This window comes from Anopheles coluzzii, chromosome 2 (genome assembly GCF_943734685.1).
Source record: "Anopheles coluzzii chromosome 2, AcolN3, whole genome shotgun sequence".
Lineage (NCBI taxonomy): Eukaryota > Metazoa > Arthropoda > Insecta > Diptera > Culicidae > Anopheles > Anopheles coluzzii.
This window is the reverse complement of record NC_064670.1, coordinates 108783333-108803678: the sequence shown is the minus strand read 5'-3', so window position 1 is coordinate 108803678 and position 20346 is coordinate 108783333. Positions and strand designations below refer to the sequence as shown.

General features: G+C 42.1%; 1 protein-coding gene across 2 annotated transcripts in view; it reads right to left on the bottom strand.

The window, feature by feature from the left end:
- LOC120947589 (uncharacterized) overlaps window positions 1-12427 on the bottom strand; it is a 52977-nt gene extending 40550 nt beyond the window's left edge. For both annotated transcript variants that reach the window (XM_049607038.1, XM_049607039.1), the window contains exons 1-2: window positions 11607-12427; window positions 4491-4627 (exon numbers count right to left, since the gene is read on the bottom strand). In XM_049607038.1, coding sequence (XP_049462995.1) covers window positions 4491-4627; window positions 11607-12147 — 678 coding nt within the window. In that variant the 5' untranslated portion in view covers window positions 12148-12427. The remainder of the gene's footprint in view (window positions 1-4490; window positions 4628-11606) is intronic.
- Window positions 12428-20346: the final 7919 nt, after the last annotated feature.

Here is a 20346-nt window from a genome sequence, read left to right as displayed (position 1 = left end):
AAACAATCAATCGTGAAGAGACTACATCTTCGAGAGATTTTACTGTACTGTATACTGTCAACAATACTACAAGACTGTATGTCTGAACAACACATTCCTTCGTTAAACGGTCTAAGCAGATTAAACTATAAAAAGCCGTCATTGGAGCAGCAACTATTCTTGTGAAAAGTGAATTGTCCGCGGTTCAGTTCAGCTCCTATTCATGTTGTATTGTAAACCCCGACAAATTATTGTGAAACTAAACCATGTATAAGGTTCTAACTGGACGTATTCCTTCCATTATAATGTGTTATATAAATATTGTCCTTCTGTTTAAACAAACTAAATCATTCTAACAAGACTAGCAAACTACAAATAATAATCCAGCTCATATACCCGTACCGTTCAATGGGCCATGTCACCGTACTGATTGTTCTTCTTGTTGCTGCCGTCTTGGATAGCACGAACCACTGCGGTGCTTTGGGTTTCCGCTGATCAAACAGTGTGCACGGTAGCGCGATATCCGCGTAGGCTTTGCTGTACGTACCGTCCAGCCGCGAAAGGATCAGCGAGCGGGGTAGATACGGTACCATACGCGCACGCTCGTTATTAGTTAACGTTCGTGCGACATGCTCATAAATTAAGACCAAATAGCTTTAGTTTTATGTGCATTTCATCGAGTTGGGTCCTCCGCCTTTTCGCTGCGGCGGGACGGTGCCAGAGGACGAACGCCGCTCGGGGCAGACGCGCCGGGGGCTGAGGTTTAGCCTTCGATTTTGACCCACTCCGAGCGATTGGTTGTTGTGGCGGAGGGGTGGAGCATATTTTATGGTATCCTGCCAGCCAGTATGTATTTACCACCGTGCCGGAACAACAACCACGCAACAGTAAGGGGCAAACGAAAACCAACCATTGCGACCGGTTGCCGGTTGTTATTGTGCTTGACCGATAAATCGATCTAATCTCGTGGCGTAACACAGTGGCGCACACAATCGGCGAGCAATACGACAACGATAGAGCTGTTTGGGAGTGTGGGGAGGAGTGCGCTAAGGGAAGAAATTAATCGTATTAAGTAGCTGACATGACATAATAGTGGAGTCGAATTTGCCGCCGCTATCTTCACGTGCCGGGAGGAAATTGTTTTAAATCCCTGCCCATTTGGAGTGCTTTATCTTTGGTTGATTGCTAGGTGTTGTGTCTTGACGAACTTCCAATCCAAAGCGTTAATCATAGCGCTAAAAATTAAGACGTCAAATAACGACGAATGTTCTAACAAAAACAATCAAGTCCAACATGTCCCGTTTTGCTGAGCCTTGACCTCTTACCGGCCCGATATATGTCAAAGGTTAAAACGCACACTACTGTGCTTATCGTATCGTCCAGGTCAGCTCAAGTAAATGGTATTATTTTACACAGCGACAGCAGCGGGGACAAATCTCATCATCCACACGGTGACGATGATGCCCTACAAACTGGAACTAATTCTACGATTTGGTAGCGTTTGTTTTTTGCTTTTATTTTCTTCTATTTGAGCTCACATTCGCCCACACCTTACTGACCTGGTACGGTTGATCGAACGACCCACGGCACCACGCAAGCACGAAAAGCACGCTAGCATTAGTGGAAGTCCGCTGTGGCGTTGAAAATCAATACACGATACACGTATTAAGTGGGCTTCGATTCGACAAATAATATGCCATGAGATGTTGTAACTGAACCATGAGTGTGTGTGTGTGTGACCTTTAAAAAAGAAGCAAGTGAAGTGGAAAGAAAATACCATTTTGTTGGGTCGAAAGATGAGGAGGGCAACTTCTTTTTGGTTGTTATTCTTTGTTACTGATAGCGTGCCTTTCTTGTTTGATTGTATCTCCTTCTTACGGCGTGTGTGTGTGTGTGTGTGTGGTAAAATCATGTTTGACAACACATATCGCACAAAATGTTTCCTTTGTTGACGTTCTATTATGATCCTATTTGAGCTTCGACTGTCCATCGTCCTATTGCTCGTGTTGCGCTCTCGATGTGATCCAGCCGTAAATAAGTCGAATTAGGTTGTCAATTACCGTTTGGTACCGCAGGGAATGGGGATAGAACGTGCACATATTTGGCATTTGGACGGTCGAATGAACAGTGTCAGTTTTTGTGAGTATGTGTGTAACATTTGGACGCAAAAGATAATTAACTTTCAAGACCCATGGTCTGATGTGAGAAGAATTTGGCACGCACACATATTGCATTTACTTGGAATTTGGCAGAGCATAAAAAACATATGCAATAAGTAGAAACTTTTGATAAACAAGTTTGACAGCAAAATAATTTTTAATTCTACTGTATTACAATAAACTCTCCTAGCAAATTTAATTATTGTTTCATACTGCATAAATTGCAATTCCATTCCAATTTGGTGTACCTTGAAAATGCAATTTAAATGTAATTTCGCAACCGCCCTACTCACACCGGAACAGGCGCAGCCTATCTGTTTTTCAATATCCCGAAAAAAAAGAACCATAAAACACTGGGCGGCTCCATCAGCTGTGAACGTTACAAAGTACTGGGCTGCTCCACCGAGAAAACCCGGCCGCAACAAGCGTCACAAAGCACCGTGCGTCTCCATCGCACGCGTGACATCCGGTTGGAGGATTATGTTCGAATCGACGAAGGTTTCATTACCAAAAAAACAGGGGGAAACTGCAAATGCAAAATGAAAGTAGCAAATATGGGAGAAAAATTCTATTGTGCTTTTTCGCTGCCTGCCTATTACTGGTTGTTCGGAATTTTATCATTCGATCAAACAATGTCCCCGCACCGTGCCTGTGTGGTGCTCGTTGTAAAAACGTTCCCCTTTTTCCCTAGATGATTTAACATCAGTAGGCGGCGCAAAAACAGTGATGAACAACGTTGCCTCATGTCGTTTTTTGCGCTTTTTGATGGAGGTATAACGCAAAACCTCGTGCATCGATATGGAAAGTGGAAAATGAATGAGAGAGAGAGAGAGGAAGAGGAGGCGCTTCATCATTTTCGAATCAGCATATTTGGCTTTTGCTGGGAGATAGTTGCGAGGCACCAATACCTCAGTTTTAAAAGGAAGGACAAAAACCGTTACTCATACGTAACCAACGCAAGGGAGCAGCAATGGGGGACCGGGGGTGGACCATTTACGGTGGACAGGAAAACCCGACAAGGGACTGTGGAATTTCATTGATAGGATAAAAACTTTATCCGACACTGTGTTTGTGCGCGCGTATGTGTGGCCGATCAGCGGATCAAGTTTAATTAAATTTTGATGATACATCAAAAAGCTTTCACCAGATCGATTAAATGTTCATCTTTTTTTTTTGCGGCGTAAAGCGAACGCGGATGCAAGTTGCAGCGCTGGATTGATAGTTTTGATGCTCTATTTTTGGTTTGCCACTTTTGGCGCGCTTGTTGAAGTGATAAATGCACGCAAAAACACAGGGGCACCCAGAACAAAAATAGTAACATCAAATCAGGAACAGAAGCGATCACGATGGTGCCGTTCTGCGTTGCGTTGCGTTGTGTGCCTGGGTTTGTGTCATTATTTTCACGATTTATGATCGGTCGCTTGGCCCGAAGCGATCGAATCGGCGGCACAGTACGCTGCGGAATGTTGCGTTGGAATGTTCCTGTTGGAGGAGCATAGCCGACCTTGTAGGGGGTTTTTTCCTTCACTTTTTCATACCAAAACACACAGCAGGGGGGCAGCGTGTGTCACGGATGATAAATTTGATGTATTTGCATGCGGGCAAAATTGAAACTGAAATTCAAAGGGCCAAAGCGCACCGGGCGCCTGAGCTTTTGGTTGGAACATCAACAAAACAAACGGCCCCCACCCGGGAGGGAAAAATGATGTTTCATGTGTCCGGTGCAAACAAACACACCGACAAAAAAAAACAGTTATATTGCTGCTGCTGCTACTGAAATGAATGTTAAAAGAGCGATGGGACTTTTATTGTCATAAACGCAACTTCAGAAGCCTTTGGCAGTTGTACAAACAGTTGCGACCCTTCCTCGATTGAATCTCTCGCGCTTGCTACTTTTATACAATTGAATGCACATTTTATAGCGTGCTGAAAATGCGTGTGAAAGCCACGGCAATGCTTGATTGATTGATTCGCACACGACGACGCGACCGCCACTGAAAACACTTTGACACATGTCAACGGGTTTTTGCCACGTTTTATATCGTTGGTTTTTTTTAGACCGCTGGCTTGCGATCTATTTTTAACTTGCTTGCAAAAGAGGTTGGCCAAGTTGAGCGAAAGTGTCGAGAAAGATGATTCTCAAGAGTGCTTGATTAGGGGAAAAAACCACACAGCCCATCACTGAACCAATTGGTACCCATCTGGGAAAGTTCTGAACCAATTTCAACCTGTTTTTTTGCTGCTTCAACACTTCTCCTTGAGTGTCCAATAATACTTTTTTTCAAAAAAATAAGAAAAACAAAAATTGAATAAAAAACACCCAACGAAACAATCGATCGACTTTGGCCGTACCTGCACAATGTCACCGTAGTTTCCGCCGGCCGCCGTGAACGTCAGGATGCACACGTAAGGTATCCGGTCCTCCTTCGGTCGGTGCAGCTCCAGATTGTACGTCAGCCCAATGTTCCCGTAGTACGTGCGGTTGCATCCTGCGAAAGAGAGGCGAAGGAAATAATAAATGGAACGCCCGAGTTAGAAAACCGCTCGACTCGACACTCGGGGCGCAAAACAAATAATTGCGAATCAGCCAAAGTGGCCGCCGTGCATCCGTTTGCCGTTGCTTTGTTATGTTGGCTCCCGCTTGCACAGGAGGTTATAATTCAACCCACCCTATGTCCAGCAGCGGATAGCTGGATTGGAATAGAGAGAGAGAGGGGATTTTGATTGACTTTCTATAGTAACAGCCGGGCGGTGGTCGTGTGGAGACGATCAATGGGCAAATGGAATGGTTTGTGTGTGGCCTTCGGGATTGATTCTGCTCGTCTTTTGCTGCTAACTGTTGAGCTTTTACGGCGGAGGATGGCGTTGCACACTGGCTGACGATGGTGAGTGGACTTGAATCAATTACTTCTGAAGAGATGCGAGTAGCACCGGGAATGGCATTTCTGCTTTGCATCCATTGAAGTGAAGTGTACCTTCGGCCCTTGTCGGCGGATTCGATTGGATTTGTTGCAACATGGCAGAATGGTGTGCGCGGGGTTGATGGTTAGCTATCAAGCATTGAAGTGGATTCAATTGGCATTGAATTAAGGTGTAAAATGTTGGCTGAAGTGTTCTGCTTGCCTCATTGGGTTTTACAGATTATGTAATACTTTTTTAAAAATTACAACGAAAGGTGCGGAACGAGGTGGTTTCATTTTAAAAAGGTTCATCAAGTGATGTTTAAATTTAAATTTAAACAACATTCAGTTTTATGGGTCATATTCTTTTAAATATTCAGGCAGACAAATCAGGCATAAAATACTCCTAAATTACGGGTACTTTACGATTGTGTTTTAGCGGCAAATTAGCAGTCGTTAAATTGCCCATTCAAACAGTTTTGACAGAAAATAACACTAATTCCGTTAAATTATTGTTTAGTTGTTATATTTCATCATCTTCCCTACGTCATACAAACGATTAAAACGATTTTTTTCAGCAAACTTTACTGGCCGACTGGTCCACCCGGAGAAGGTGTTGTGCAATTAGCACTAATAAAGCCACATTTTCCCGACTGATTTTTACCTTACAAGGTTTTCATTATACAGGCGACGTCTTCTCTAGCTAAAAGTTAATTAAAACCACACTCTTTAAGTTCTTATTTCCAATTTGTATGATAACTAACGACAACACTTCGTACCGCTGAATTGCTCTTAAATTATTGTTCTGACAGATAGAAAATTGCTCTAATGGATACATTTACAGAAAGTTGTCTTGGTGGGTATAGTAATTTAACTCAACAATTATCTCTAGTAAGTTGTGTTGAGCTGTCTAATTAGAAACTCTGTGTTAAAGACATTCACAAAAAGCTATTAAAATACATCCATGAAGCTTTTTTTTAACCTTTATTATAACAGTAATATGATCATTTTTCATTTACTTAAATTTCAATGGTTTAGCAATATGATTGCCACAAGCAGTGGCGGATTTAACGGTACGCGGACTGAGCGGCCGCAGGGGGGGGCCCGTCAATTTAGGGGCCCCGTGGATGGTAGTTCCAGCACATACAACAGTGTGTACAGTAGTCTCATCGAGAACTTCTGTGCCCAATAGGGGCCTCATGGACGAAGAGAGTCATACTTGGTTTTTGGTACTTGGTGTCTAAAAATGATCTAGATAATTTTTTTTATTATATCGTTTCATAGACTTGAAAAACGATCAAGTATAATTATTCGTTATTAGGCAGTGTGTTAGATCGTCATCAGGAAGCTTGTGATCTAGGTGTTACACTGTACTCTAGTTTAAATTTCCATTTACACGTTGACAACACTGTTAACAAGGCATACAAGATGCTAGGTTTTATCTTTCGACAATTCAAATAATGTAATTATGTCTTAAGTCTTATGTCGTGCTGCTGGGTGATGTACTGCTCAGTACTTTGGTTCCCGAATTGCGCTACGATGCTCAACACAATAGAGGCAGAAGTTTACAAGACTTGCTTTATAATGCGACCAATTCAGAGGACTTACAGCCATGTCAAGTTATCGCTCGCGTTGCCTTCTGCTTGGCCTATAGACGCTCGACCACCGTTTTTAAGGTAAACCAATGTGTACTTGTTGCTAAAATATTCGTCTAAAAAACGAATTAGACGTTGTTTCTTCGAGAAAAGCAACATCTACGTGCCTTCGAGACCTCTTCGCTCTCATAACTTGCTTGTTGGTGAGTGCAGGCATACCTTATATGGATACAATGAGCCGTTACTAGCTATGACAAGGCAATTCAATGTCTTATCACTTTGATTTTAATTAAACGACCAACACATTGAAAGAGAATATTTTATTAATTTCCAATTTTGGCGACACTGGATTACGACAGCTGTTAGGGGAATAAGTTAGGGATTAGGTGTTCAATACCTAAATAAAATAAATAAAATAATTGATTAATAAATAAATTATTAAACTTTATGGGTAGTCGAGGGTTTATAACAAATATAATATTTGGCCACAAAGCCCCCCCCCCCATCCCCTCGCTCGACACCAACAGGGGGCCTCAACTTCTTTTACCGCTTAGGACCCCCAACACCCTAAATCCGCCACTGACCACAAGCGTTGAATCTTCTTCTTCAAATAGAGCAGAACATCCGTAGTCGCTCTAGTGCTGTGTTAGGCACTTACGGACGTGACAAACCAATGGCTTGATGGATACTACACATAAGCTAGTCAGTTCTGTATATAAGAAGGTCAGCCTTTTTTCCGCTGTTGCACTTTCTAAGCGTGTCAAAAAGCCAATACCTATGGGGATATTGTCACCAAGTGCTCTTTCAAACAATTTTGTAGTATGCCTTCAGCTGCTAACAGCCAGTCCAAATAATAGAAAAAAGTCCCTATTAACCGTAACATCAAGCGGTAGCGGAGAAGAAACGAAAAAAAAAAAAAATGCTTCGGGAAATGGCACTTTGTAGCAGTTTCTTCTCTCTCTCTCTCTAGCTCGTCATAGCGTGCAGCAGCATTTTCTCTCCCCCCACACACACGCACACACCAACTTTTGCAGCTGCCAACTCGTCATCATCGACGTCACACACCGTTCTTCCGTTGGATAAACGCTATCCTATCCGCGATTCCGTCCATTGCATCCGGGGGAGGTTTTTTTTTCTTTTCAATTTCATTCGCACCAGAAAAAAATACGCCTCGATTTGTTCTATTTCACCCCGTGCTCATAACCATGGCTAAAAGTTGTCCCTCACTATCGGTAGGAAATGGTACGAAACTCTGGCGGCAGACAATACACGTGTGTATGTGTGTGTATGTTCGAGTGTGGTTATAAAAAAGTGGTGCACCAACGACATTGCACAGACTAAAAAGTGCACCGGAATGCAGTTGTCGAGTTTAACAGTGTTTTGTGTGTGTGCGTGTGTGTGTGTGTGCTGTTGTCGTTGTCGGCTTCCGCTATCATCTTGCGTGTAGGCACATTATGCACACCGAGTTCTTCTAGCACGTCGTGTTTCATTTTCCCTGTGTGGTGTCTTCCTGTGTGTGGTGTTTCCCATTTCCCCCTTGCAGCGGTTAGTTATCAACGAGAGTGAGTGCCGTTTTTTTTTGTGTGTGCACACACTGTCACACCGTAAATTGGTGGTGGTGAAGGTGAAAATCGATTTCGCACAGCACTCCTGTTTCGATGGGATGTTCGTTCGTTTGGGGTTTTTTTTCTTCTTTTTCTCCATTCCACCTCTGTTGTCTCGTGGTGGTTTTTATTAAACAGGGCGATAGCCCTTTTTTCGTACATTGGATTTCAGCCGTGTTTGCTGTGTTTGTCGGAAGGGTTTCGAATTTAACACCACTTGAATTAAACTTGCCACACACACACACAGTGGGAACCTACACCAACAGCAGCGGGTGGAAAGGAAATAAAATGCCCACTAGAAGTGCCCGCGTTGCCCGCGAAGTTAAAAGTCATTCACATTGGAGGCCTTTTTTGTTGCCGTTCCCAATGCTGAATGGCATGGTTTTGCTTTGGTTTGTGCGTTTTTTTTCTTCTTTTTCTGCCGTTTACTAGCTGTTGGAAAAGCGTAACACTAAAGAGCACGATGTGAAAATTACATCACCCCGAGAGCTGCCATTTAGCGCGTTGGGTGAGCGTGCGATATAAAATTGGGTGTGGAAAAGGCGCAAAAAAAAAAACGAAACAAAACAAGGAAACCTCCCCAAGACTCACCCAGGCACATGTAATGCGTGGTTCGTGTTTCGCTTTGCGGGCGCTTTGCTTTCCCACCGAGGAAAGGGGAAGCGAAAAGGAAGTGCAAAAATATTACAACGAAACCAGTCAGTGCAGCGAACCGTACCGTAATGGGTTGGAAAAATGGCCCTTTCATGTCTGATAATTGAAAGGTGAAATGTAAGTAAATGGTTTCGGTTGGGTGTGGTGTTGCTACCAACAAAAAAAAAATCGGGAGTTGAAATATGAAACATTCCGTTTTGTGTGTGTGTGTGTGTTACCAATTTGGGGTTAAATTGCGTTACATAGAGTTATGCTTTTGTAGTGTAGTAAATTGGGTAATTTGATGAATTTTTGTGTGTTACTTGCAATTTTCCCGTTTTCTTAAATGTGCAGTTTTTAAAGCAGCAATGTTTTTCTTTTACGCATGACACATGAGCGAATCGGCGTTTGTTTACATTTGGTTTTCAGGCTAAAATAATCTATAACATTAGCAAATGGTTTTGTGTGGAGTATTGTGTCATAATTTCATCTGGCTAATATTAAACCCTATTGAAACTTTATATTTATTTTGATTATTTATGTATTTATTGGCTATTTTGTTGGTTTTTAAGATAGAGTTATTATTTATTTATTTATTTATTTATTTATTTATTTATTTATTTATTAAATTATTATTCCTGACCTGGATAGTTGTGCTACGACGACTTATTAACAAATATTATACACAAAATTTGAACTAATCTCTAGTTTAGAGATTATTATCTCTGAAATTGAAAAGTAATAACAGGCTCGTCTTATACGAAGCAGTCGAGAGGTTAAAATCAAAATGATCAATCCATTCGTTAAACTGTCTTGCCATTGAGAACCAACTGGATCAGGATCGTTCGATCCATATAGTATGCGTCTGGGTACGGTATTAAGTAAATTGCGCGATCGAAGTGTTCTAGCAAGGTGCATTCAATTCATTCTTTAACAATTTGCTGACAAAAATACTTTGGCTGAGGTCCAACATCAATTCTAAATCACAAACAAGTGGTTGACGAACGTAACGCCCTACCTGCCAGAGAGTAATCGAATTCAATTGGATGTTTTATTCAGTGAAACGTTATTGTAAAACATTTGTCAATTGCGTCAATTCTAGATCATTACAGGGTTTTCCAGGAGTTCTCATAGCTGTGGGGCACTTTAATGACTCCTTCTTACGTGAACTGAACTTAATGTAATGGGAATTGGACTCTATAGCTTGTTGTTGGACAAATCTAATACGAGTTTCCAATAGGAGCTGTCCAAAAAGGGTGCCGTAGAGTTCAATTTCCATCATATGAAGTTCACTGCTCATATCAAAAAGGCAAGGAAGTGTCTCACAACTATTAGAACCCCTGGAAATCCCTGTATCTACGCACAAAGAATTAAAAAAGAGTCTATCAACTGTTGTAATAAAAACAATCATCCTGAGTTTTAACAGGTAAAACAGTTTCACATCGTGAGCATACATCAGACAGGTGGAACGTGGAAACCAATAGAACCGCAAGTGGTCAAATCGTTGATACAGGGTTTCCCAAGATTTATTGGTCGGTCCCGATAATTTTTTGGTTGCTTCCCATATTTTTTTGGTGTGTTCCCAAGATGTATTAGTCAGTTCCCAGAATTTTTTGGTTTATTTGTATTGATATCCAATCGATACCAATAAATTATGGGAACGAACCAAAAATCTATGGGATACGATGAATAAATCGTGTGACGAGGCCAAACAATTATGGAAACCGACCAATAAATCGTGGGAAACCCTGTAAACAGCAAGAACAACATCTGTCTAGAATCGAAACACCCTCCAGTGATAGCTAAATAGCTTTGCATAAAGACATGCAAGACACGGAAATGCAGATAAAAACAGCTGACACATCTTAAGCCATTAAGCTTGTAAAAAGAAAGGAGAAAAAAACTAAAGCCATTTTTCCCATGAGAAAATCACGCCCACACACCCACACACAACCACCTGCCATCAAACAATGCTTTCCATCATCCATGCATTTCCTTTCCCATTATGAAGGCTCGTTATTGCATAGCTAATGGTAAAACTGTGTGGATGTGGCGTTTCCGGCTGGTTGACAGCTCCGCGCAAACGAGCGTTTTGAGTATGCCAAAACCGGAGGGAAAACGCCCAAGCTCAGCCACGTTTGCTGTCTAAGCTGTCTGCGCAAAAAAAAAGAGAGGAGAAAACAAAACACAACACCGGAAAGAAATAACGACAAATTGCAGTTGAATGTCCTGTGTGTCGGTTTGTTTTATTTCTACCCGCTCGCCCTCCTGCCCAGGGTTCGTTTGGGCTTGCAGCATTCGACAAACGCGCCATGCGATGTCTCTCCCTCTTCCCTGTTTTTTTTTCACTACAAACAATGGCAAATGGTTAAAGAGAAATCCATTTCCGGCACAACGGGAACGGGAAACCGTGCCATTATTGTGAGTGAGCATTGTGAGAAAAAAGGGTCGCAAAACAGAATTAAAGTGAGAGAGTAAATGAGAGAGAGAGTGAGAAAAAGTCACATCCACCTTCCATCATACCACTTATGCTTGATGGATGAGAATAGCTTTCACAATGGGAAAGCGAAAGGGGCGGGGAATTGCAACAGCAAAAAACTCCTCACAAATACAGGAAATAGCTTTCCTGTTTTGACTTGGCTGTTTGGTAATATGCTGCCGGAAAACCAATCCCCCCCTGAAACCACTTTTCATCCACTTCCCTTCCACTCTCCCCACGGACGGTTTAATACTTACGGGTGCAGAAGCGCGGTTCGTCGCTACCGTCGCCGCAGTCATTTACATTATTGCAGTATTTGTCCCACGGAATGCAGCGCCCGTTGGTGCAGGTGTGCTCGGACAGGGCGCACTGTTTTCCCTGTGCATTGCCGCCACGGTTGTTGTTGTTGTTGTTGTTGTAGTACGACTGTTGTTGCGATTGTTTCGGCCCGGCGGCAAGCGCCAGCGCGGACGGTTCGTCGACGGTCGCGATGAGTGTGGCAGGGTTGGAAGCACTGCCGGATTTGCTGCCGGCCGCGACCGTGAACAGGCCGAGTGTTGACAGTGCTGCCAGCAGCAGCGCCAGCACGGGCCCCATCGCCCATCCAGCACGATGGCGGTGGTGATGCTGTTGCCCCGATCGGTGCGATTGGTGACGTGCGGCGCTGCTTCGATGCTGACAAGTGCTGCCTATTCCCGCCGGTACGATCGGGCTCGAGCGAGCTGGTGCAGTGGACATTCGGTGTTTGCATGCTGGTGCTGCTGATGAGCTTTCTGGCTCATCGGATCGGGGTTTCATTTGGCCTGTGTGTGGCGAAGGTTGGTATGTTCGTTGTGGGGGGTTTGCGTGTGTGTGCGTGTGTATAGTTGGCAAGGGGTGTGTGTGTGTGCGCTGGTTTTTAATTTAATGACAATTTCTCGTAACCATCTCCCCGAAAGCTCTTTATGGGCTGCACTGAGAGGGAACGGGCGTCTGTTTAAGATGATTAATTGTGTGGCGAGCCGGCCGACTAATGCTGGGTCGTTTTGTGAGGATCATCAATGTGTTATTAGTATGAATCCTGCAAAGATAAGAAAATAGAGATTTTTTTTAAATTAATATTTTTTTTCAATAACACATTTATTTGATGTAAAGATAGAGATTTTCGATTCTTGAGCTGAGTAACTTTAAAGGCCGTTTTTAACCCGCAGAAGCTTACCAATTGCAATGCTGATATTATCGATTGGAAGCAGAACGATCGTTTGCATGCGATCACAATGGAACGATTATTTAACTTCCGTAAGAACAATTAACAAATATTTGAATTTTACTATATATTAACTAACTCTATGTCCTACGATCAACAGTACAGTGGTAATTAACCTCCCAAAAGTATGTACACAATACCCAAACGAAATTGTTTGTTATTAATTCGTATTATTCCCAATGACACAACCAATATAGCGTTGGCATCGGTATACAATTAAAACTGCCATCTCCATGAGCAGGATTCGAACACGTTCAGTGCAAATGTTTGTTTGGTATGATATTAGAAGCGAGAGCGAACATTCCCCCGCGTGTCTGTGTTGTTTGACTCGAACAAATAGTAACGATAGTAGTGCGGCTGATGTGACGAAACTCGATATCAAAGACAACAGGGGACCGGCAATTGGCGTTTCAGTTGCCGAAGACCCAATCCCAAAGTACAAATGGCCCCAGCACGATATGGCCTCTCCGCTAAACGCCAATTATGAAAGCCAAAATGTTGCTTTTCAAGCGAACTTGCCTACCTAAAAGCTGACCCAATGCCAGAGCGAACGGAAAACGAGCAAAATGGTTCGCTCTTGTCGTTCAGAGCGCCGTTTAGAGCATGTGCGCTAGGCAACCGACAGCATCTGCCCCGTCGAATATCTGGCATCGTTCCGGGAACGGTGGATAACGTACAAATAATCCAGCCCACGTGCCTTCTTATGCTGTGTTGTTTTCACTCTCTGATGCCATTGTACCGTGGAAATTTTAGACAATGAGCCGAGGTCAGCATCAGCGTGCTATTGGAAAGAGAGCAAATATTTTCGCTAGAAAGGAAAAGGAAAGAGCGCGCGTGCACATTGTTTGCAAAGAAATTATTGCATCAAATGTCCAACAGCGACTGATGGACGAGGATGATGGTCCCATATTCGGAGACAGGGGAGCTTGGTAGATTGGTATGGTGAGAATTTAGTACGAGAGAATAAACAATCTCCCACATTACTCATGTTTCCGTTGATGTAAGGAGTAATAATTTGGCCCAAATGTTGCGATTCATATTTACCTACGCCCGATGGGGGGGAGGGGGGGGGATCGTTACTGGGAACCGTTGACGCGGACCTTTTTTCACTGTTGAAGGCAGCAAATGGTCAATTGAAATCAATATCGTACGTTTATGGGAGCCTTTTCCCATGGGCATGTGTAGCTAACAATGTGTAAATAAGCTCGACATTTGTTTAGGGTGCAATTGAGTGATTGATTGCATTTAATTATGGAACAGGTGCGATAATGCGGAGGAATTCCGCGAAAGGATGTTATGATAAAGCATCGCTTTAAGTAGCACTCAAAAAAATAGTTGAATTTTAAAGCATAATTGTTGACAATATTCTGTTGTTTCTCTAACTTAACATTAACTAGCATTTACTTAGTAACCAACGCTAACTTTCGATATTATTCTATGCCGCACGCACAAGGAAAAAGTAGCTCTAATGAAATCAATATTGTCTTTTATCGATCCACGGGCTTCCCTGTGAAGTGAGGCGATGTAATTCGTGCTCCTTCCTACTTACACTGCTTCGCCTGCTGGTCCCCATTCCGTCCAACCAATCTTCCCGACGCTGGATTGCCGTAGGATTTCATGGCTCAACTGTTCCGCGGCTTGCTTCTAATCAAACGATAAACCATTCTTCGCCTGATCGCAACGCATAAAACGCTTTGCACAGCACTTATACAGTGCCTGCTTTCTTTGTCACGTTCAGTAACGACTACAGCAACAACAACAACAAAAACAGCTGCAAACTCCTTCCACTCATTGAGTCATTTCTTGGTAGCACAAAAAAAAGAACCTTATGGCAGTTTGCCTCTGATTACGCGCTATTCTCGCGTGTGCCTGATGTATCTAGTTGCAGTTTTATCGGCAAAGAACAAGACGACAACGGCAACGGGAACATAAACCCTCCATACCCTCCCAATCGCCGCTTTGCATGCTCTACAACAACAGGCAAAATCACACCAAGAACAGCACAAGTAGGCCGAAAACACAACACAACGCGCAATAAAATCCGCACCGAAAGGAACGCGTGAAACATTTATCGCTCGCCGAAGCTCTAAACATGCGTTTTCTTTGCGTGTCGTCGTCGTCGTCGTCGTGTGGAGCAGCTTGGAAGTTGGAGTAGCGATAGTAGCAGTGGCAGCAGCGTCGTGGCTTAACCAATTAAAACCACCCGCACCAGCCCCAGTAGTTTTCGGGGTGAGAAATTAATTCACGCATTTTGTTTCGGTTGTTCGCGTTGTTAGCGCTTGGAATTGATTATTATGTGTAAGAAAGGGATGAGAACGATGGAGTTTTGGTGTTTCGGTTTGGGAGGGAACGATGAGAATGTGGGGTAGAAGGCAAATATTCGAAATCACCCATGCAACAGATTGTGCGTCAAGCAGTTGACAGTGGCGATAGTTGTTGTGTTGATGGAATAGATCGAGAAAGGATAGACATTTTTACAGTTGCAAGTTTTTCTTCAAAAACTTGGCAGTACCATAATGATCATTAATCAAATACTTTTTTTACATTAAAGCAGAAGTTTAACTTATTGGTCTCATAACAGTAATACTTTCAGTGCTTTTAAATTCTTAATCATTTTCTTACTATCTTCAAGTAAATAGTCAATGTTTTTAAAAGGAGTAAACATACAAAAAATAACATAATCGTCTACTGTAGTACAACACATTTGATATGCCTTCGATAGCAAAGATCCGATAAGAACGATGTATAGATCTGTAAATAGCATCTTGTCATATTTATATTTTAAATTGTTGTTTTATACATGTTGAATATTTATAGTAAAATAGTAAATATCATCAGTAACATCAATGCATGAGTTGAATAACACTAACAAGTATTGCGACCCGTACGTTTTTACAGAGCAAAACATACAAAATACAGAAACAAATAGAAAATGAATGAACGCTTTTGTTTACCCCTGCTCACAAAAGACTTTCGACAAGGTTGTTGGCGCCTAAATGACTGCAATTAAAAGGCATTCAAAATTGTAGGAAAAGGATACCTAATTTTATGTTAGTATTGGTGTTAGCAGGACTCCCAATTGACATTTTTGAGCACGAATAATCGGGAATTCGAGCAAATTTCCTTAAACTGGAGCCTTAAACTTCCCTTAGACTGCAAAAGTTTAAGGGAATTTAGAAAAAGTCCTTTAAAATCAACTGTGATGCGGCTTTTTCGTTACTTTCTTCTAGATTCACCCGGAAATGATGTTTGATATCGTTATCGGTTGTCATGTACCCATTTTATACTTAAATAATAGCCATTTTCATAGAATTACGTCACACAAAATAAGCTTTTGTATTTCATCAAAAAACCATAGCTATGAATGAAAAATGAACTCGACGGTATCGTCCATCGATAGTGGAACGTCTTATTTACGAACACACCAAATCTTGGCGCTTTCAACACACTTTATCACATACAAATTCACAATTTCAAGCGTATCGAGTACTAATCGAGCAGATATGGGAAAACAATTTCGAGCAAATGTCACTTGGGCTGTCCGGGTTAACTATTAAAATATAAAAAAAGGATTAGTAGCAATCAGACAGTCGACTCAGAGAAACATACAATTTTGTAAACCCCTACCATATCACAACTATTTGCATATGAGCCAGCATTCATTGGTCCTTCGAACCGGATCCGAATTACGGAAATGCAATTCATTTGCAGCCATTTAGGCGCCAACAAAGATTTTTGCTATGATGGAATAATTCGTTATCATCACGTCACTTACACCAACGTTCAATTTGTAGCCCAAAAAATCAGATTAAACAGAAGTTCTAAAGGATTAGCTCTAATCTACAATTAACCATCTAGTTGAATTGCTGAACAAATGCTCAACAGGAAAAGTTGATAGATAGGATTGCACACACCCCCAAACGCACGAATACCACAATTCCCCGCTCCCTTTCTCGAGGCAGTTTTTCATTTTGTGCATTAAGAAGATATAAAAAGCAAACATTTTCCTCTCGTAAATGGTATTACACGTTTCCGCACACATACATACATCTTCACTGCAACAAACAGCGCCACCGGTGGTTGGATCACTATATCCAGGCAGCGCTTACCACCAACCGCTCGCTGTTGGGGCTGACAACGGATTTTGATGCCATTTTTCATGTTTACAACTGTCATCCCATTACAAGTAACGTTTTCCGCGGCCCCTCTTCACTGTGGCCACCGTCGTCGTCGTCGTCGTCGTTGTTGTTGTTGTTGTTAGCGACATCTACCACATGTTACCATCATCCCCTTGCCCCGTACGTAGGTTCCATTTCAAAAGCTCAACGCTGCTTTGAAATTATGCCCGTTTTTTGTTGTTGCATTTTTCTCATCGTTTCCTTTCCATCCATTGACCGGGGAGGGAAATCGGTCGTGCTTCTCCCAATTTTACCACCCATGTCACAAAAGCTAAAAAGTGAAAAGTTCTCATGAGAAGCGAGATGCATGGGAACGGGAGCTATCAAAAAGGGGAAGTAAGAGAGATAGAGCAAGCAAGCACAACAAAAAATCACACTCAATACATTCCAGCGTAAAGGCACCGAGTGGGCAGGGAAGTAGCTTCACCAAATCGCCTTAGGATACACATCATTCCAGTCAGTGCGTGTGTGTGTGTGTGTGTGTGTGTGTGTGTGTGTATAAAAATGGTCGGAAAAGATCGGGCAAAACAACCCCGCGGGCGACAGAAAGAAGGACGACAGCATCCGTCCCGTTGGCCGTTGATGCCAGTTTGCCAGTTGACAGAGAATTTTCAATTTAAATATGTTAACGCAAGCAGACCGAACGGAATATCATCGGTCTGTCGCAGTGCTTTGCGGAGGGCGCATGTGATAGGGCAACGGTGTGCCTGCCTCTCTGTGAAGTCTGTCGTCGTCTGTCGTGTGGTTGTTTGGTAAACCACCGCCACACCGTGCCGTTCTGTTTCTTCTATTTTTATATTCTTTTCCTCCTCCTACTGCTGCTGCTGCTGCTGGTGGTGTTGTGGACACAGCATCACATCAGGACAGCATCGTTGACTTCATATTCCCAAATTTAGGACAGCACGGCGCGCACCTTTTGTGCGCGCAGGAAAGAGTTGGCTGGAATTTCTGTACTCGCCCAGCTCCAGTTCCAGGGCTCCTGGAGCGCCTTCTCACTATTAATGCAAACAATGTACGACCGCTTTTGCATACCGTAAACTGGTCAGCAAAGCATGATCTAGTGAAGGGATGCCTTTGGTGCGGGTTTATGAAAGGGAACCCGTTGCCCGTGTGCACACGTGTACACACGGGTGGTGATGAGTTGGTTGGTGAGACGATGCTTTTTGAACTGTCTTCTGCTGTGTTTTCTGCAACATAAACACACACACACAGCACCGTATAGCAGCGAATTGAGATATGAGTGACGTCGTTTTGTCTAGTTTCGTACAGCTCGAAACGAACCAAGCAAAATCACAATCATCCTGATGATGGCGATGATGATGTGCTACTGGCCTGCTTTTCTTACTCACTCGGCAGGGTTTCAACGTTGCTATGGGGAATGTCTGCCCATGTCTAAAGATGATACGTGTTGACGTAGGACATGGTTGAGTAGAGATGGAGTATTTCGTGTTTGCAACCACAACGACAAGAAAAAGCAAGGGAAAGAAAAATGCAAATAAGAGTTGTTTGATTACGAAACTACCCAGCCATGGACGCTGGTGCTGGGTGGAAATGTTTCCCCTTGCGAGCTCGATAAAGAACAAACCCATTTTGTTCGGTGCAGTTGCTTAAAGCTGTGTGTATGTTTAAATTAAATCAAACATCTTCAACCTGGCAATTGAGTAGTTGAATTGAATAGTGGGGTGTAAAAAACTTGTGTGATGGTTGTGTGATAGTGGGTGCAAACTTCATGAAACAAGTGGTACAATTTATCATGGTCCACCTCCCTGCTGCTTCGTTTTATGCAGAGCACGGCAGAGAGTGACCCCACTGAAAGTGCTCACTTTTCAACACGTACTGGAAACTTCTTCTTTCTTTTTTCGGTTGATAATAAAGAAAAAATTGAATTGAATTTCAATGAAATGAGTTTTTTTTTGGTTTTGAGAAGAGTGCTGCAGTAGTGTTCTGGCTAGAATCGAAGTGAGGAATATAGATTCGTCTGAGAAGGGGAGGGAGGCAAAGTTGTGCGTTCGAATGCTAATAACTTCTCGGTCAGCTTTGGGTGCTTGAAATGCAATCGAGAGCGAAAAAGTTTGCGAGTGAAAATAAAAAGTACTTGGGCATTCATTCAAGTGACTTGTTTCGCCAGCTCATCATTTTGTGCAATATTTTTGGTGCTTGAAGTAGGAAAAAAAATGAAAAAAGTAGCCGGCATCGCGAATAAATGAACTCTTTTTAACAGTCGTTTAAAGTTCATTTTGGTTTAACCGAGTTCATTTGTTGTTCATTCCTGTTAAAATAAACGACCGTCAAAACAGTTAACGACTGCTCGATATCGCATATAGGCAAACACGGGGAAAAAATTCGAGCAGTATAATTAAACGACTGTTAATTTGTATCGCATACGCTCTTGACAGTCGTTTGTTTAACGACGACATAGGACCAGTCGTTAAAATTAACAAATGAACTCAATGCGTTCGCGTTGCCAAATTCTAGCAATTTTTAACGACTCTGGTTAATTTTTAGCGACTGTTAATTTTAAACCAATTCTTTCGCGATACCAGCTAGTATCTGTGAAATATATTCACTAAAGTGCTGGATTGTGATATTAGCTTGTATAAATTTGATGAGAATGAGAAAAGTACTCCTTAATCGCCGGTCAGTTTGCAACTGTGTATTCGTTTGTCCCATAGTTCATTACATAATTCATTACAAAGTTCATTCGTGTAGTTCGAGCAGTTCATTTCATGCAGTCCAAATTAGTCAAGTAGTTCAATCTATATCCTATGGTTTAGTTCCTTCTAATTCGTATGTGTTTTCCTATTTGAAATCATATTCGAAGTCTTAAATTTAATATCCAAAATCCAACAGTATCACTCATATTAAAGAATCTTCCTTTTGATAAAACATATAATAGAAATCAATCATGTTAGCTAATAAATGATGCAAACATGTATTACATTGAATAAGTCAAAAATAACAAAGTGGAATATGTTTTAAAAATAATAGGATAAGTGCAATTAGGAAAAAACGAACACAGACGAAATGATAAAAACATCAGACCATATTCGACATGTATTGGCAAATATTGACACGACAATGTTTTAATATGACAATTGACAATATGAAATAACAATTAAATGTCGAAAATTTTGCAAATTTAAACTTAATCCATCATACCATTCAAACTGTTTGGAAAAAACCTAACAAAAATTAAATTTTAAGAAAAAGCAAAACTACAAAAAGCTCACGACACAAATGAGGGTTTCTTCCCTTTTCCTGTATCAATTGTTCATTCATCAACTGAAAAACATCCCCACCATGCCCTTCAAGGACAATGTGGAATGTAAAAAACGAAATCAATATCATATATTGACTCCACATCCCCTATGTGACGTGGTGGTTGTTCCCGGCTTATCCACATTCGTCAGTACGATCGAAATCCATACACATGCATGCACAATACCCAGCAATGCCGCTCCCGCTCTGTACACCACTGCCATCTCGCCTCAGCCAATCCAATCTCGTTTGACGCATGGTTGTCGGTGGTTGCGGTTGCTTAATAGAGCCAGTTTTTATGACACGAGTTCCTAT